The sequence below is a fragment of the Cuculus canorus genome, chromosome 9, assembly GCF_017976375.1.
Source record: "Cuculus canorus isolate bCucCan1 chromosome 9, bCucCan1.pri, whole genome shotgun sequence".
In the NCBI taxonomy this organism is placed as follows: Eukaryota; Metazoa; Chordata; class Aves; order Cuculiformes; family Cuculidae; genus Cuculus; species Cuculus canorus.
The window spans coordinates 24,662,383-24,681,046 of record NC_071409.1 but is presented as its reverse complement, the minus strand read 5'-3'; the positions used below and the strand labels follow the sequence as shown (position 1 = coordinate 24,681,046).

The 18,664-nt window shown below is 41.1% G+C and overlaps 1 protein-coding gene across 10 annotated transcripts in view; it reads right to left on the bottom strand.

Moving 5' to 3' along the window:
- Positions 1-18,664, bottom strand: part of PLCH1 (phospholipase C eta 1) — a 76,615-nt gene that overhangs the window by 16,527 nt on the left and 41,424 nt on the right. For all 10 annotated transcript variants that reach the window (XM_054074891.1, XM_054074886.1, XM_054074884.1 and 7 more), the window contains 8 exons: positions 18,428-18,557; positions 15,788-15,958; positions 10,127-10,220; positions 7,548-7,751; positions 5,976-6,096; positions 4,784-4,955; positions 1,567-1,674; positions 919-1,080 (listed from right to left, as the gene is read on the bottom strand). In XM_054074891.1, the coding sequence (XP_053930866.1) occupies positions 919-1,080; positions 1,567-1,674; positions 4,784-4,955; positions 5,976-6,096; positions 7,548-7,751; positions 10,127-10,220; positions 15,788-15,958; positions 18,428-18,557 (1,162 nt within the window). The remainder of the gene's footprint in view (positions 1-918; positions 1,081-1,566; positions 1,675-4,783; positions 4,956-5,975; positions 6,097-7,547; positions 7,752-10,126; positions 10,221-15,787; positions 15,959-18,427; positions 18,558-18,664) is intronic.

Here is an 18,664-nt window from a genome sequence, read left to right as displayed (position 1 = left end):
AAAGCCACATTACAGGACTTCTCCAACTTCTTTATACACTTGGTAGCTTAGCAATCCTCTAACATAAGGAAAAATATTAACATTAACACTCAAGACAACAACAAGCCATAAGGAAAAACCAGTCTAGCGAAAGCAGGCAGGCAATAACAAGACACAACATTCGAAAGCATACTTGAAAATAGTCACAAAGGAAAAGGCTGGGAAGAGGAGAATCTCCCAACAAATAAACATAGACTTTCCATAGGCAGCCTGAAGTCCAAGTTTCACATTCATAGCTAGGCCCCTAGACAACCGTTTGATAATTCCTGGCAGTATCTAGTTTTTTCTGTTAGAAAACCACTTCTCTTCATCTTCAAAAGAGCAAACCAAAGACCTAAAGGTGCTGAAGAATATTCCCTCAACATTTCAGCAAGTCCTGTGAACTCCAGTTATTCCCTGTTCAGGGCTGAGTTGGAATTCACTTCTGGCTACCATAACAATGAGGGCACTGCATGGTTTCTTCAGGTCCAAGAAAGTCAATATCTACGTTCAAAGACTTTTTTCCTAGCTAAGGCCGGAAGTCTCTGTAAAACACAGAAGGAAGCCTTAGCAGATAAAGTCCTTTTCTCCTTCAGTTAAGGTTGAGAGCCGACAGTTTCAACAGTAAATCCAAACTAGTATCAAGCCTGACTTGGTACTTACTGAATTAATCAATTACAAGGAATAAACCAGATCAGAAAACATTTGAACACCATACTCTTTATATTTGACCATTCAAGTTCTCTCCTTAGATATTTTCCTGAAATAGTTCTAGCTTTCATTTTGGGTAAACAAAACCTCAGGCGTTTTTCATAAGTTATCAGCTTTCTCATCTGAAAAACGCGCGATACACATCGCACTGTAGTATTCAACAAAGCGTGAGAAGGAGAACCCACATACCTGCTTCAGGTTAACATTTAAACCCTCATGAGTTGCCTTTAGCAGGGCTCTCACAGTGAAGCTGTCAGGATCTTCTTTGTCCCTGATTTGGGATTCTTTTATCAGAGATTCCAGTTTTTTTCTTATAAAAGATTCCACCTGGTGCTCAGTTGCACCATTACTCTGAAAGACATTAAGAAATCCAAATTATTACGCCCATTGCTTCTGGGACAGCCCAAGGGAGCATTACATGCTTCAGGTCACACAGCACTCCCGGCATTTCCTTCCTCTGCACAATTTTCTCATATCTAGGTCTCTTTTCATAATTTTCATCTAGAAACTGTGTAGCAATTCCATCATGCCATTCCTTGGAGTACTACACATTTGTACCTGAAAAATGTCTAGCATGCTTACCTTGCTGGCACCAATTTTACAGTCTAGTGTCCCTAAACTACTTATATTTGTTATTTACATAATTTAAATGACGAAGTGCATGAAAAACACCATTCCATAACTAAGTGTGGAATTACAGAACTTTTGTATCTTAAGAACTGACTAGAAATCAAAGATAAAAGCTCATATCTGCTACCAACTGTAAGTAGGATTACAGAATATGGGAGTAAAGAACATAAGATGTAACAGTTTGGGAAACCACCTATATGCACATACATAGCAGTACTTTAATTTGCAGTCATCTTCAATTTCATCAGCACTATCCTCGTCTGAAACTTCGCCTTCCTCAGCATCTGCTCCAAGAGTGTGCGGTAACTTTTTACCCTAAAATGAGAAAAAAATATTTACAAAAAATGCACACATGGTCAGTGTTATATAACGCAAAGACTAAAATAGCCGATTGCTCAACTATTCCTTATGTAAATTGTGGCCAGAGTTTAGAATTCATTTTCAGAGAGTCTCACGCAAACTGGCTCCAGATTATCACAGGTGATCATTTCAATATTTGGAAGAGTTTGTTACTGAAGGCTATAAACTGGAGAGGGGCAGATTTAGACGAGACATAAGGAGGAATTTCTTCACCATGAGAGTGGTGAGGCCCTGACCCAGGTTGCCCAGGGAAGCTGTGGCTGCCCCATCCCTGGAGGGGTTCCAGGCCAGGTTGGATGGGCCTTGGGCAGCCTGATCCAGTGGGAGGTGTCCCTGCCCATGGCAGGGGGGTTGGAACTAAATGATCTTTAAGGTTCCTTCCAACCTAAACTATTTGATGATTCTATGATCTTTGCAAGCTCTTTAAAAAAAAAAAGCATATCATCTCCCATCTCCAGAGCAAGCCAGCCGGTGTCTAGAAGATTTGCTTGGGTTCACTCCCAGGTATTTCAGGCTTACCCCTAGCAAGCAGACTGCTCTATTCTTAAAATAAAACTCAAAGAAAAATCAAAAGCTGAGGTTTTTTTATAGGCTCATCCTTAGAGCAGAAAATGCAGACATAAACGAACTCACTGCCAGCAGCCATAAACATGAAAGAAGCAGCGAAGTCTATTTAATATCTCATGCTCATACAAGGGTGTAGTTAGCAATCCAAAATCAGTTGCTAACCCAGTGCTGTGAATGGCATATACCTATGTTAGGAAGGAACTACTTTATTCTATGTCTAATTGCCAGCATCTGCTTAGAGTGGTGAGCATCACACAGATGTTATTGGATACTTCTGGTAAGAAAAAAAATAAGCTCCGACATGTCACTGGATCAATTATCCTTCCTAGAACATTCATAGTGAATTCTCCTGTATGACCACCTATAACGAAGTTCAACCACAGAATCTTAGAAATGTTGGCTATGGGACTTCTGAAGGTCTCTGGTCCCATCTGCAACTAACGGAGGATCATCACCACCTATAGATGAGCTTTACTTCGACAAGTCTTGCAAACTTTCAAGGGTGGAGACTCTCCCACGCTCCCCCTCTTCCCACGCTGCACTACTCACAGCTGAAAAAGCTTTTCCTGCCATCCAAACTGCACCTCTCCCAAGCTGTAACCTGTGGCCGTTGCCCCTCGCTTTACCGTCTGCTACTTAATAAATCACCGATTAAACTTTTGGTTTACTACTTTGTCTTCCTCACCGACTGCAGAACTGTCGGCAGGCTACCTGTTTCAGTGACAGAGGTAGATAAGAATTGCACTCAGACTTCTGTAGGAATGAAAAGCATTGATTTACAGGGTGCATTTTGAAATGCATAATGCTGCCCTGCTAATGAGTGGGTCGAACTCACTTCACACAGGCACCTTTATACTGGCTTAAATCCACGAGTATTACTTGAACTATTCTTTATGTACACTAGCAAGATGAAAGTTATGCCATTACTTGAAAATGTTTGGTGAATGAATCAATAGTGTGTTTCAAAGGAAAACGCAGAAAAACAGAGCAAAAATAATAGCAAAAAGATGAGAAATTGGTTTCTCAACAAGAACCTAATTCTGAAACATTTTACCTTTCCCAACAAGGCTTCTTACATTGAGCAGGAGACGGAAGACAGAGCTTTGTGAAGAGGCACTGTGGTACTTGAAATAGTATTCCTCACTCTGAAAACATGAGCTCAGCTCTACACCAACCTGTGCCTGCTCACAGGGTTTCTTACTGTTAGCTGAAGAATCAAACTAAAGTTACAAACCCAAACGTGCTAGGAAGACCAGCTCCAATGTTCAAGTCAGAACAGCACAGCAGCAAACCTCTCTTGCTTTTTTTGTGCGCTGACAGTGTTTCAAGCCAGGTCTGCTGGGTTTTGTTGCATGACTAACTTTACATACTAGTTCATTTTACTCCCTAAAACACCAGCACTCCCTGCTTGCATAGTTGATTAACCAGAAGTCACACAAAAAACCTGATTCAGTGAAATTCAAAATGACAGTTGAGCACTGAAAGGCTTTCTAATACAGGGTCAGCTCTGTACTACACATTTAAAGATGTTCAAACCAACATCAAACCAAAATCGTGAATCCTTGTAGCCAGCTTGATACAGAGGAGGGGGGGGGGAAAAACAGTACCTCAGGAGCTCAAAGCGCAGCAATCGCTCCCATGTGTCAAAGCACATTAGATAATCTAATAAGCCACAACTCTATTAATCATCCTCTCAAAGGTTCGCCTCGCATTTCTTTATTATATCCATCTTGGCCTTTGAAATTCCTTTCAGAGAAAATCCCTTTATACTGAGAGGCTCAAACAATTAATCTTGCACACAACACTAATTACACCACTCAAGGGCCTCCTCTCTTACTGCTCCTCACAGCTACCTTCTGAAGTGCTCTTCCTTCATAAACACAGCTGACGAACCATGACAAGAGCCTCATTTCATGAACTACTGCTCAGAGCAGAGCGAGGGGGGAATGCAAGAAATTTTCAGATGCTTTTAGATTACTCCAAAATACTTTGTCCAAGGAGGGACTGTAGGACAAGCTTTAGATACTACGGGGATATGAACCATACAGAACAAAACCCACCACCAGCAAGTCAGACAGATTTCAGAAAAAAGATAAAGTAACAGGGTCAGGTAACTGTGTGACAGTTCCTCCGATTCCTAATCATGCATTTTATGTCATTTTTCTGGTCTCCTGACTCAGCACCTAGGCTTAAACATAAGCACTTCTCACTTTAAGACCCTCAGATCAGATGCTCTAGGAAGTGAAATTTTCTTTCCACTGCTGTTGCTATCACCTCCCTGCTGAAACTCTTACAGAAGTACTCCGGGATGCTCACCACATGCAAGGTAAGCTCTGTTTCAATATCTCTGAAAAGCTCAGAATTGTAACTCACTCAGTGCCACTGTAGGATTCCACATGGTATTGCTGAAAGGCTCTCCAAAGCCAAAGAAAATCTAGGATGAACATCACATGCTGACTTTTGCTACCTTTTGAACACACTGCCAGTAGCAAGTTACCTTCACTAGGATTTTCCCTTTCAATTCTTGAGGGCTAGGAAGCTGTCTGGAATCTCCAGTGGTTACAGATGACAAGTCGAGTTTGTCACCAAATATATCCTTCAAGTACTGAGCGATCTTCTTTTGCTGTTGAATACTGCAATGGTTTTCAATAGACAGGATCACTGGAAACCTAGAAAGAAAACCCCGAGCCATTGTCATCACTGTGTTTTAAGAGAGAAGGACTGCACAGCTTACCACAAAAACTGCTTTAAGCAGTTTGCTTTTGTATTGTCAGTAGTCTGGAAAAAAACTCAGCCTGGAAGGAAGGACTCGACATGTGAACTCCCAAACCTCTGCTTTGCCAGAATCCCTCTGCCAGTCCCTGCAGGTGACTCTGCCCTCTCCCTCCAGCCCTACCCATCAGCGCACACCAGCAAGCATTTCCCCTATATTCTCTCTAACCATATGCTCGCTCATGATTTGAGACTGTTTTGTATATCTATATATACACCATCAAACTCCATTATTTTCATAATAAACTGTTATTTGCCCAGGGAAGTGGTGGCTGTTCCATCCCTGGAGGTGCTCAAGGCCAGGTTGGATGTGGCTTGGAGCAGCCTGGTCCAGCGGGAGGTGCCCCTGCCCGTGGCAGGGGGTTGGAACTGGATGCAAAGTCCCTCCCAAGCCAAACCATTCTGTGATTCTATGATTCCCCGACATCTCAGTGTTTCCTCATACTATGTATGAGACAGCTTTTCAATTTCCCTGCTGAAATACAGTAGAGTGTACTATAGTATTGATTTTTAAGGGTAATTTCCCTGTGAATGCGAATGGGAAGTTCCGTTCAAACAAAGGGCCAAAATAACCTGTAAACATTCAACAGTTTCAGACTATTCAAAATATTATCGAGTTTACAACACATAAAAGGTTTCTCTACCTTAGATTGACTTTCTAAGTTGATTGATGGGAAGAGCTCATGTATTTAAACCATAAATATGACACAGGCAATAAACGGGAACAGAATCAACATAATTCCTCAAGGTGTTTAAAGGAATATACTCACTTCCCAATATTGGTTGAAAATCAAACCCATTATTCCTCAAGGCGTTTAAAGGAATATACCTACTTCCCAATGTTGGTTGTTGATTTTGACATGGGATTAACTACAGAAAATGGACAAATGTAGCTTCAAAACCGACTCAACACTTACTCATTTTTGACGAAGGCATATTTATTGACAGTTTCTGCCACATCACGGAAGAGTATTTTAGAGGTGAGGGTGTAGCCATGGTGCACAACTGGCTCTCCATCCGGACCATCCCAGCAATCCACTATTAAGACAAGAAAGCTATTATACATTTCTGCTGATCTTGCTTGCCAGCAGAACTCATGAACATTACTCAACCACGCAGGTGTCAGCAATTCTCATCCAGTCCAATATGACCTACCAATTGAGTTAAGGCTAACGAGACAGTCTTTCCTTATATCAAATGAGAAATCTGCAACCTAGAACTAATTTTACCCTTTACATTAAACTGAGTTTCTTTCTTCATATATAAAATTACAAAGGTGTAATAGGTCAAATAGCATTTAGACCTGTCTCTTGGGAAAGCTTCTTCTCAAGACAAACTGTTTAAAATGGTTTAGTCTTTTCCCACTCCCAATTAAACTTGCAATTTTGTAATAGACTATAGTAAGAGTAGCATCAAATTCACCACACATAGAATGGACTAGGACAGTAATATTTTTCCTAATGAATTACTGATTTACACCAGACTTGTAAATACTCTTGCCTGACACAAGAAGTTAAGAACTTCAGCCAGAAGGTGCGATTAACTAGGCTGTACAGTACCTGCAGCAGTTTTTGAGGTTAGGCAGAAGATGCTACCATGCATTGCAGTGAACTTTCCCACAGAAGGCAAAGTACAGTCATCGATCACCCCATTTTCTCAGGTTCACTTTCCCCAATTAATTTTTAATTAACAATTTTTTTTCCAGAGAGGAGTTTTCTAATAGCAGTCATAAAAAATCTATACTGAAGACTTTACTCCACTGATAATATTCTAAAGAAAAATACTAATATGTTGTTACTAAGCCATGTAAAACTTAAACAAGAATTGAACCCAACCTCCGGGCTATCAGACAAACAGCACCTTGTTTTCTTCCACCAGCATCCAGACAATGAAAAAGCATCCTACTGGCAGACCCAAACTGAGTTTCTTGGCCCTAAGATGGTGACAGATGCACAGCTGTGCTGACAGAAGGTACTATTTGCTCACTGTCATCCTCCTACAGGCACTTTCCACCTTTCTCGGCATCCACAGAGGGAACTCCATATGCTAACACCTGCTTTCCCATTCAGTTTATGACACAAAAACGCTCAGCTAGTTTTGAGCAACATGGATTAAGAAGCACTCGTGTGATGCAGTCACCTCCAGCACGGGGGAACCACAAAACAGAACAACCAGGACGGCTCTGTTGTAATTGTGGGGCCACAGGTGCCTCCCATTGCCTTAGTGGGGCTTATGCAACAAAAAAATGCTTCACAGAAACATGGGACAACTGAAAACAAACTAAGAAGAGCACAGCAACACAGCAGCAGGCAGGAGAAAACAGTGCCTATGAATTTTGTCTAAAAAGGTCATTCCCAACAAAAAAAGTCCTGTTCAGACTGACAGAAAACCAGTCAGTGAAGCATTAATGTTTTGAGTTTGCCTCTGACTTTGAGCTTCAAAACATCTGTTGTACTTCTCACAACCAGCAAGTTACACTAAAAACATACCTTCAATACATCGGCAACCGTCTTGCAGCACTCGTGCGTACATTTCCACTCTGGACTGGGACAGCAGTTGGTCTCCGGTGAGGTATGTATTGTGAGATGAAGCAATGAAGTAGTTACAAAGGGGTTGATCCATATCCTGATGCACTTCGCAATGCAGTGGATTAAATATATCACAAGCAGGACTGCGCATGAAGTTGGTGAAACCTTTGAACAAAGAGAAACAGTTTCCCAAAGATATTGCAAAATATCTTACCAAGCAAATGATTTGCATTCTAACACTTTCTTCTGTTAATGCTTGTCAGTGCTAACTCGTGTCTCAAACCACTGGATTAATCACATAGCAATGATTAATCTTCCTAAACCCCGTGTTTCCAGCACATTAACTGCTGTCTGCAGCTCGCCTGGTTCTTTGCAAACGGAAGAGCCTGCACAGACTCAGTCCATTGCTGGCACACACACAGGTATTTCTTTTTGAAGCCTACGGAAGTTCTGGACCTTCAAGAAGTACACATTCCCAAGATCCAATCTCTTGTCCCTAGCCAATTTTCAAACAGCTCTGAACTAGAGAAGGAAATATAATCTAGAAGGACACACTCGGGACTGCCAAAAAAACAACCCAACAAGCATTTGCAAAACATGACGTTGAACTAAGCCTCTTCAGAAATCAATTAACAACTAAAAGTAAAAAAATAAAGTAGGATTCTAAGAGAAATGTAAAAATAATGAATAGCAGCTACAAGGGAAGATTGAAAAAAAACACAGATCAACCCAGCCACTGCCCGGTGTATTTTTGTTGATGTTTCATTCAGACCCCCAAAGAGGCAGATGACAAAACCACACAAGTAAAAACCCTCCGGTATCCTCTACCCCCTCTAGATTCTCATTAAAGCATCAGTGTGACAGAGACAGTAGGACAAATAGTTGGGCAGCCTCGGTCCGCGTTTCCCGGGATGCTGAGTTGTGCCTCAGAGGGCGAGTGATCCACTTAGAGGAATATAGCTGGGTAGGTGGAAGGGAGGGAACCTCAGCTTCACATTCAGTGAGATGCAAAGGACAGAGATCCATACCATATTTCCCACAATGTACCCTTGTGATGGCAACAGGTAAGAGCTATCCCGTTCTGCTCCATCACAAGTCTTGTAAATGAGAGCAGGAAGGGGAAATCCCTCAAACCCTGGGCAGAAATGATACAGGATATGATGCCTGCAGGAGCACAGGTTTGGAATTGGGCAGATCTGCCAGGACTTCATGCCACTGTTGATGCCTCACGGGTCCCAATTTGAGAAGCAATCTTCAGAAGGTAGCAACAGCGTCAGGAACAAAACAACAGAACACACTCCTACCAAAGTTAAAGAAAGATTTGACAACTTATAGAGATCACGGGACAGAAACAGGAGCTCCGCTCACATCCTGACTTGGAATTAAATGTTTTTTCCCCCTAAGTTTACTGCTGACACTGGCTCTCCTAATACCCCTCTTTTGCTGCAAATAAGCATCGCCCACACTGAAGATACTGTGTAGACAAGGTAGCAGGTACCCAAAGGGCTGTGCTGTAGCACAGAGATCAGGGGCCGTGCTAACCAATTCCACTCTCATTTACAGTTTTCCCCCTGCCTTAAGTTCATGTGAGAAGATGGTACTTGGTTTTTCATCCCTATGAACAGAGAAAGTTTTAAAAAAACCCTCATTTGAGAACGAGAAATGGAAAATATTTCCAAAGGGTAGTGCAAACAATACCAGCCCTGGAAGTAACTCAAACATAAAAGCAGCAGCAGTGAAAGGAACAGAAATGCTTTTGGAAGTATTTTTAAAAATGCCGTAGCCTAATCATTTTGATTTCCTTATCTCAGTTGAAGCGCAGTGCCCAGGGTCACACCAGAAGCTTGTTTAAGATCTGGGAGGCCATACTCAGGATTTAACTACCGCCCAAAGGAACGTTTCTCCTCCCTCCCACCCTAAATTCACCATATAAATTATGCTGCTTCACGAAAGCTGTCTTCTAGGCAAATTAACACACCAAGGCATTTAATCTATTTTCTTCCAATTCAGATTTTGATTTAATATTAAGTTGGATTCTACATAAATATACCACCTACAATTGCTCTAGAAAACAAGGTAAGATATTAAAACCCAAAGAAAATGCAACTATCTGCATTTTATTTTACATAAAAGTAAAAGAAAGGATTGTACAGGAGCAATTCCAGATCTACAGGTACAGAGCAAAATGAAAACTTTGCTCTTATTATTGCAGTCAGAACAGATTACAGTATCAAATATACGGTACAGGATGTTTTATGTTTGTGTTTTACATCTACACAGTTAGCAATAAATTCATGCAAGACTAAGACTTTCACATTAGCATGTGATGGCTGTGATGTATGGCTGTATATTCACCCCACCTACTCTTGTCTCTCCCATGTCTCTCAAAAACGCACACACACACTAGTGACGGCTGATGATCTCCTATCTAACTTTCTACTGCAGTCAAATATCACAAGCTACACCAAAATGTTGTTAAAACTTTGCTAATCCACTACGGTATATCAAGACAAAACTCATTTTGAAATCAAAAACTTTACCTTCGATCCCAAGAACATTTTGCTTCTTGTTTTCTTCCGATACTTCAAACTTCTCAATGATGTCAAGACAGTATTCTGGTGTCACGTTATTCATCTGCTCAAAAACATGTCAAAAATCTACTTTAGGCTTCCGGGTCCAGCTGGAAAACCTTATGATCAAATATTGAGTTCAACCAAATATGACTAGGACAGTCAGTAGCGCTGCTGTAAAAGGACTTTAAGACTTTGATTTGAATTGATTTGATTTCTGTCAGTGCCACACAAGCCTCACGGAGAAAAATAGGAGTGAGGTGTAGTGGTCACTTCAAAGCTGTCTCATTTTAGCTTAAAGATGAAAATTTGCTGTTAAGTGTGCTTAATAATAAATGCACTGGGCAACAGCACCAAAATGAGAACTAAGAAGTTATATTCTTTAATATAATCTACTTAAATATGCAAAAAGATTTGACAGGGTTTGATTTCATTTTGATGCATTTTCCAGTTCTATGATTTCATTACTTCCCAGAGAGTTCAATGTAATCTACAGGTTATGAGATAAATAATTAGATTCTGAAATGAACAACAGCATTTCTTTTGAAACAAATTGGAGTTTTGTCACCAGACGCAACTACCCCACAACTGAAGTCCTAACCGACTAGTGGGGCTATCACTAGTCAGTTGGAATATCACAATACAATTATATTACCTCTAAAATTAAAGAAAGAAGTAGCTTCCATCACTCATCTCATCTTATTTAACACCATTGCCCTCCTTATGCTGTAGAGAGCCAAAGCGAGAAGTAAGAGTGGGTGTATTTCATTTCTTCCACTAACAATACGATGACACTAAGGCCTTTGTCTGCTTACTTGAACCATTATTCCATTTACTGTTTGCAGTCTGCATCCTTTGCCAAAGTCAACTGAAACACCTTGACACGCACACCAGTTTGGAAGCAAAGGAACATGCAGTCCCCTCTTAGATAGCGTGTCATCTCCGTTAACACGGCTGCTTCAGGCAAAGGCAGGAGGGAGGTTTCATCCTGCAGATTACACAATATTCATTGCTTAAATCCAAAAAAGGGCCCTCTGTGATCCAACCTCCTACTAATGGACTTCTCTTTCAGATGGCAAAACCAATTCTGTTTACTCCAGTGTTTGCAGCCTTTGATGTATTTGCACTTTCCATTATTTCCCACAGCTCAGTATTCCCAACATCAGCATCCAGCTATACAGAAATCTAAAAGTCGGTTGACTTTCTTGATCTGGTATTCCCTAAGAGCCTGATCCTGTCAAATGCCAAGATCCTCCTTGAAAATGTGAGTGACATGACTGACCTTATAACACCTAAAAGGCTACACCTAAAGTATGAAAAATTACCAAAGGAGGGGAAAAAATAGACAAGTTTGTATTAGAAGTATAATAACAGAAGGCAAGCGAGCAAGCAGTTAAACTCATGTGGTGACTCAAGTTGAAAAACTTGATTTTTTTCAGCCTGCCTTCCTTCACCCTTCTGTCTCTTTTTTTTCTCTTGCACAAGGAAAGCACAGCTCAGCCTATTTCACTCTCCAAACGTTTTATTTCTATCTCCTAGCTAAGCCAACAATCATAAGACGCCTGCAGAAATTACACAGGATAATAGGAATGAGAACAATTCAGTAGAGAAAATAACTGATTATCCTAGCTCAAGTAGTTGTTGCTGTTTGATTGCAAACACTGTTCATAGCAGGCCCCTCTTCAGCACAAGCCGTCTAGAATTAACTTTTTCATTATCCTCGATGGCTGAGTGGCAGGGTACTTGTGTGCTCTAGGAACAAAAATGTCTAATCTACTCCAAAGCTGCATCTGCTACAGAAAAGTGCACTGATTTGTGCTTTTTAACTGTAGCTTAAGAGAGACAACAGCTTTACCTACCGATTTAAATGTGTTTTCATTAAGCTTTGAAGTAGTCCACTAGAAATAATATCAAATAGTAATGATCTCTGTTGATGGCTGAATATTTAAATAAATGCATTACTGAAGATGGGCAATAGTGGAGCTTCCGTTCTCTTAGATACGGGGTTACTTTCTCTACTTGTGTTTAAAAGCTTTAATTTCGATGCAGATATGTCCTTCAAAAAAGCATCAGCCTTTGGATGACCAAGAAGACCTTGGTCTTCAAGCAAATGAACTAATTTTCCTAAAATAAGATCCTACAAAAGTACAAAAAAAAAAAGCAACATTAGCCCTAATCTTCAGTGAAGGGGTAGAACAAAGAAGGAAGAAATCACTTTTTATTTCACCAGTCTACTTGGAAGAAGGTCAGATAAATCTATTGCCGAAAATCTAATGTCCTCTGCGGTGCCAGGAAATGGGAGATCTCCTCTATAAAGACCCACAAGCTAAGAATGGGAACTATTCTCCTTTCCCATTCTCATGGGAAAGGAAATTAGAGAAAGGAATGTGAAGCAGAAGAGAAGATGGGGGAGGAAAAAAAAAAAGAAAGGAGAAGTTAGAGAAGAACACCACCAATGACAGGTGTTCCTAGATGTGATGCCAAACCACCAGTGCAGCAACAGCGCTCTTATGCTTTAGGCTATAGTTGTTCACAGTTAATCATTCTACAAGAAAAGTCAAAACAAATCAATGCAAAGACATTCTTCCAATTTCAGTGCAAGATGTCAGTGTAAAATGTCACAAAGTACTAAGTCATCGCATAAATCTGTGTACTGATCTTCTGCTAAACATGATCTTGTGGATCTGATGGAGGGTAGGGAGGCTTTGCAAAGGGACCTGAACAGGCTGGACTGCTGGGCTGAGACCAATGGCATGAGGTTTAACGAGGCCAAATGCCGGGTCCTGCACTTGGGGCACAACAACCCTATGCAGCGCTACAGACCAGGGGTAGTCTGGCTAGAAAGCTGCCTAGAGGGGAAGGACCTGGGGGTCTTGGTTGACAGCCGACTGAATATGAGCCAGCAGTATGCCCAGGTGGCCAAGAAGGCCAATGGCGTCTTGGCTTAGATCAGAAATGGTATGACCAGCAGATCCAGGGAGGTTATTCTCCCTCTGGACTCAGCACTGGTGAGACCGCACCTCGAATCCTGTGTTCAGTTCTGGGCCCCTCACCACAAGAAGGATGTTGAGGCTCTGGACCATGTCCAGAGAAGAACAACGAAGCTGGTGAGGGACTGGAGAACAAGTCTGACGAGGAGCGGCTGAGAGAGCTGGGGTTGTTTAGCCTGGAGAAGAGGAGGCCAGATAAGAGCAAAAGCAAAATGCTGTTTGTTTGAAGGCACTTAAGAGCTCCATTATGATTTGAAGCATTATCAGCCTTTGAAGGCAATCTTGCCTTACCTCAGGACATTGTATTGTGTTTGTGTTTGGAAAACACTGAAGGGTAAAGCTGTTCTAACATTGTCAGTGCTGGGAAGTGGGAAGACCAAAGGGAGGAGGTCAAGAAAGCACAAGGTACTTCTAAACTACACTGTCAGAGTTTCTTCTACAGGAGATCATGCTTTTACTCTTCTTTATTTTTTTGGGCGGGGGAGGAATATTGTTGAGCAGAGCACTTACAGCCGACAGCCCGGTCTGCATTCAGCGTTTAGAGTAATGTGTAGACACGAAAAGAGGATGCAGTATGCCAGACTTGACAGTCGACTTGATTTTTCTGCTGCATCAGTAGTTTCAGAATACCCCTGTACACCCACAAAGACAGCTCTTCTGCCTCTCTCACTTTTTTTTCTGCTCCACATCCCTGAGTGACCCCTCACACCACTACTCTTCAGCTGTTTCTGGACACTTCAGCATCTCCATGAACATGTCCTCCCTAGAGCATTTCTTTGCTTTCTCATCAGTGTCAACCTTGCTGCTGCTGTCAAGGGCGCTCCACGTTGAAGGACACCCAAGTAGAAGTCAGGGATTAAAAAAGAAAAAGAAACAAAAGAAAAAGCAGTGAGCTGGAAAAACTTAGGACAACAGCATAAAGGGAAAAAGATAAAAACATTTTGTGCTTTAAAGTTGTAACTAGTAGAATTGCCAGGATCAGATTGCTTGTAGGAATCTGTGTGTTGAGGCTATCACAGCAAGATCAGTGTCGTGATAGTGCTTCATGTTCCAAGGGGGCGAAAGGAAGAACTAAGGAGTTGTATGTGCCAGGGAATTGCCACAGCGGCCAACAGGGGGAAATTCCAGAGCAAACCAGCACAGACTATTGATATTTTATGCTACGGATAACTCAGAAAAAGCAGTCAGGACCCCAGAGTGGCACAGGAGATTGTGCAGTGATTGCAGGCAAAACATGACATCTACACCCAGGAAGCTCAAGTAGGTTGGGATGTTAGTAATTTTTGTGAGGTTGTTTTGAATAACACTCCACAAGGACACACAGGTGAGCAAACAACCCAGGAGCAACTGCCAGAAGCAAACGAGAGTCCTAGAGATCACAGGGGTCCTTCTGTGCTCCTCACTGTCCACCACACAAGTTCTCTCCATGGGTTCCACAGTGAGTTTTTGTAGTAGTCCAGTCTCTTTCAAGATGGGCAGGAAATTCTCCACTGGAGCAACAGATCTAGGGATGACTACCGATTTTTGTTCAGCAAGTTTATAAGCTCACTGGGGGAAAGCCTCTGATCTTCACCCAACTTTGCCTCCCGAGTTACTTATGCTTTCTTTTATTATTTTTTTTAATTCCCTATCAGTGTGTCTGTTCCTGTGGTTCCTTGAACTTCACCCCTCTCAACTGCTTCTCCCTGAGGAGCTTCAGATCAAAGAGCAACCTTCAGATGTGAAATTTTCTTTATGTACATTCAACGCATCTGTAAGGAATGACTTGAAAACAGACATTCCTGAAGAAAAATTGGGAAAGAAGGCTGAAGGAAAAGAAAATCGACTCCTGGACATCTCAACCAGATTGATACAAAATCCACCTTTGTATTATATCATGAAAGTATAACCTTCCCTTAAAATTGGGTGGAGATTTAGGCCGCATTCAGGAGGTGGTTCTTCACCAATATTTAAATAGCTGTCTTAATAAAAAAAGCAGTAGTCCTTACAAATTCAGCTACTACTGATCCTTGGGAACTCCTGGTACACAGAACGCTATCGCAGGATTCAACTTTGCTTACAGGAAAGGATATATAAACATAACCATTTCCCTGAATTGTCACCACATTAAGCCCTGCATTGGCAAACCATTTCTAGATAACAGTCAGAAACGGTTTGCTTTTCCTATTTCCTCAAGTGTTTCTAGCTTTAAAACATATTGCATAGCATCCTAGCTTAGAGTACATCTCCCAAGACCTTTACTCATGAAAGCCAACTCCTGGAAATACAAATATTCCCCTCCAACACCAACAAACAATCCAGGCAAGTGATGCCAGAGGAAGCAACCATGCTAAAACACACGATAATCAGCTGTCATTAAGAAGTGTGGATGTTACCTGAAGGCCATTATAAGCAAACAAACATTAACCATATTGCCCTACGCTTGCCTTTCCTCTACCATAGAGTCCAAAGAGGTTCAAATTCTTTCTGGAAGTATTTAAAAAACAATAAAGCCTTTAGATTTCTTTTTCTGTTACAAGGTTTATGCTTTGCCCCTGTCCTGAGCTAAACTTTTCCATAAAATCCTTTCCCTTTACATTAATGTATCTATATGTGTAAATATATACACACGTATACATACGGATGCATAGTATTCCCATACCTTTTGTTCCACCTTTAGAAACTGAGCAAGTTCTTCAACAGTAAGGTGATCTTTCTTGTCACTGTAGCTTAACAGCAGTAAGTAGAGATCTCGACGTAAGGACATCATCTTGTAAAACACTGAAAATTCTTCAAAATTGAGAGTTCCATGGTTCTCGTCCGTGTCTGCTTCCTACGGGGTAGAGACACTCAGATCAGCATGCTAAACACAGGGGAATTCAGGGAACCAAACAGAACAAGATTTATGTAATGAACAAAAATTTAATAAATTCTAGTCTGCAAGATTCTGTTCAGACTCAAATCCCAGTAGGCTAAAATAACTGCAAATTTATTTCATCTATTTGATTTCTTTTGTGAAAACAGTTGCTACTCTAAAGCCACAGGTTCCCAATGAAAGTCTCAATTCCATCTTTAGTTCTGAATTTGTCTCTCATGCAAAGAGGCTCACCATGGGCTTTATTCTGATCTCTGTTCCTCTCCTGCATGCCCTACAGTTATCCTGGATTAAAACATAGCAAGAAACATAATTATTTCACCCTGTGGCTTCCCTTAACAACAGGGTCTGATGTTTCAAAACATTTACAACAGTATCAGTCTTAAATATACGTTAATTCAAACCACAACACTCTCAACCCTTTGTCAGTACTTTGTAGAGGGGACAAGTCTGCAGCAGCAAGACTGCACACCAAAATATATGCCCAACAGCCCTAGTCTTGATGGTAGTTTTTGTTTATCCTCAGATATAGCAAAAGAAAACAGTACTTAAGCATGTTAATACAAGCTTTTTACTGTGAACATCTGCCTAAGAGGATTGCTTTGGATTTTCAAAACAAAGAATATATTCTGGAGAACTGCTGTCAAACATTATGTAGGTCTCCACCAAAAATGAACTTAAGGGAAGCTACAACTCTTGCTAAGTTTGAGGCTGTAAGCAAATAATGGGGACAAAGTGAAATCAACGTGTAGAAATCTGCTGCTGATCCCACAAATAATGCCCTTCGTTCAGAGCTGTATATAATGGTTTTTCCCTGTAGTTAGAAATCCCCTTGCCTTTCCCAAATCATGTGCTGTTAAAAACAGTGCTTCCTTCAGTGCAGGTCAAAACACATTCTGTGCAGAGTCCTTTTACCACTGCTTTGGCCTGGAACCTGTTGGCTTGTCTCTACAGTGGTACAACACATACAAGCTCTTCTCCAGATGGAGAGCATCCTCATGCTGCTATCACTTCTCCCTTCTCAAGAAACATCTTCCAGTTGGTGTCCAACCTTGCTTCTTCTACAGAAGAAAAGCTGGTCTAATAGCAGATGGAATGAACACTGCACCACTCCCCTTATCCTGGAAGTCCATAGGACTGCAGGAAGTCCATAGGACTGCAGACACAAAGCACTGCTTGTGGAGGAAGGCCTTCAGGATGGAGCTCTGAATGACTAAAAGCCAACAAACCTTTAAAACTCCTTTTATATTCTACCTTAACTTTAAACATGTCTGCAAGGTCTAGGACATTAATTCAGGAATAGGTTGGCAGCAAATATAGCAAAATAAAAATAAGCACAGTAGCTTATTTTTAACCAAAAGTTGCTGCTAATTATACAAAGGCTGGTGGTTGCTAGCGTGACCTACTTCATTCCTAGACACTTTAGCTGTGCAGAGGAACATCTTTCCTCTCAGTACATGGCTTCACAACTCTGCCTCTCCTGCAGCAGTCAACAATATCAGCAAAACCCAAGGATCTCATGGAGATGCATTTCATTACACTTTGTTAGTGCTATGCACTCAGATCACAGCAAGTAAGCGAAGAAGAAAATACCTCCCAGCTACCCTGGTGTCAAATGGAATTTAAAATCATTTTATAACTACTATATATCTTAAGTGACATTACTAATTCATAGGAACAGGTACAACCCAAATTCACCTCCATAACACAAGCCCACTGGTTTCCACACTTCTCAGGTCTTTGGGGAGTAACTTATACTCCACAGATATATCTTTAATGTACATTTTATACCAGGCAAATAAAGCATTTTTGATCATAAAAGTCTCTTCAACTTCCCCATGTTCCACTGCAAACCAGCTTTTGGCTGGTACTGTTTCTGAAGAGTTAAGATGATTTTATATTGCTCTCCGTTATGTCCTTGGCTTATCTTTCCCTTCCTACAGTAAACACTAGGGCTGCTAGAAAGAGGAAAATAGTAACTGTTTTCAACCAAGAGAAGTAAAAAAAAAAAAATTATTTTGGCTAAATAAGAAGAAGTTGTTATAAAAAACCTAATTACTTTCATAAAGCTAGTTTCTATTAAATAATTTTCCATAAAGGAAATGAAAAAAATTTTCCAATAGAAACAGAGTATTTCATGGTCCATCAGTGCCAGCATAGAACAATTCCGTTCACAGCACTGAAAACAATAATGCATCTGAAAAAGTAATATTAATATATTGTCTTATATGTGGTTCATGTTGTTAAAACATTGTTCTGATGCATCTTTGTCCACAAAAAACCTAAGACTTGGAAAGAGTCTGTGAAGTGTTGGAAAGGACAGAGTTTTAAGACCCAACTTGCAGATCGTACTCTGGGTCTGTCCAAACACAGCCCCAAACAGGCACTACTTTACTACAACAACTCTGTGTGTTAGAGGCCACCAACCTGAAACATCTGCCGGACCTTCCTGCGGGGCAGGTTAACATTTAGTTTATGCATCAGCTGGTGGATCTCTTCAATATTCAGCAGGCCATCTCCATTCTTGTCTGCCTCCTCAAAGGTCTGTTTGACCCAGCTACAAACACGTCAAGGAAAGGTGCAAGAGGGCAATTTCCTCACAGAGGAGGAAGGCAGAGCAGTGGGCAGGTAAGGTACAAGACAAACCCAGAAGAACAAGACTCT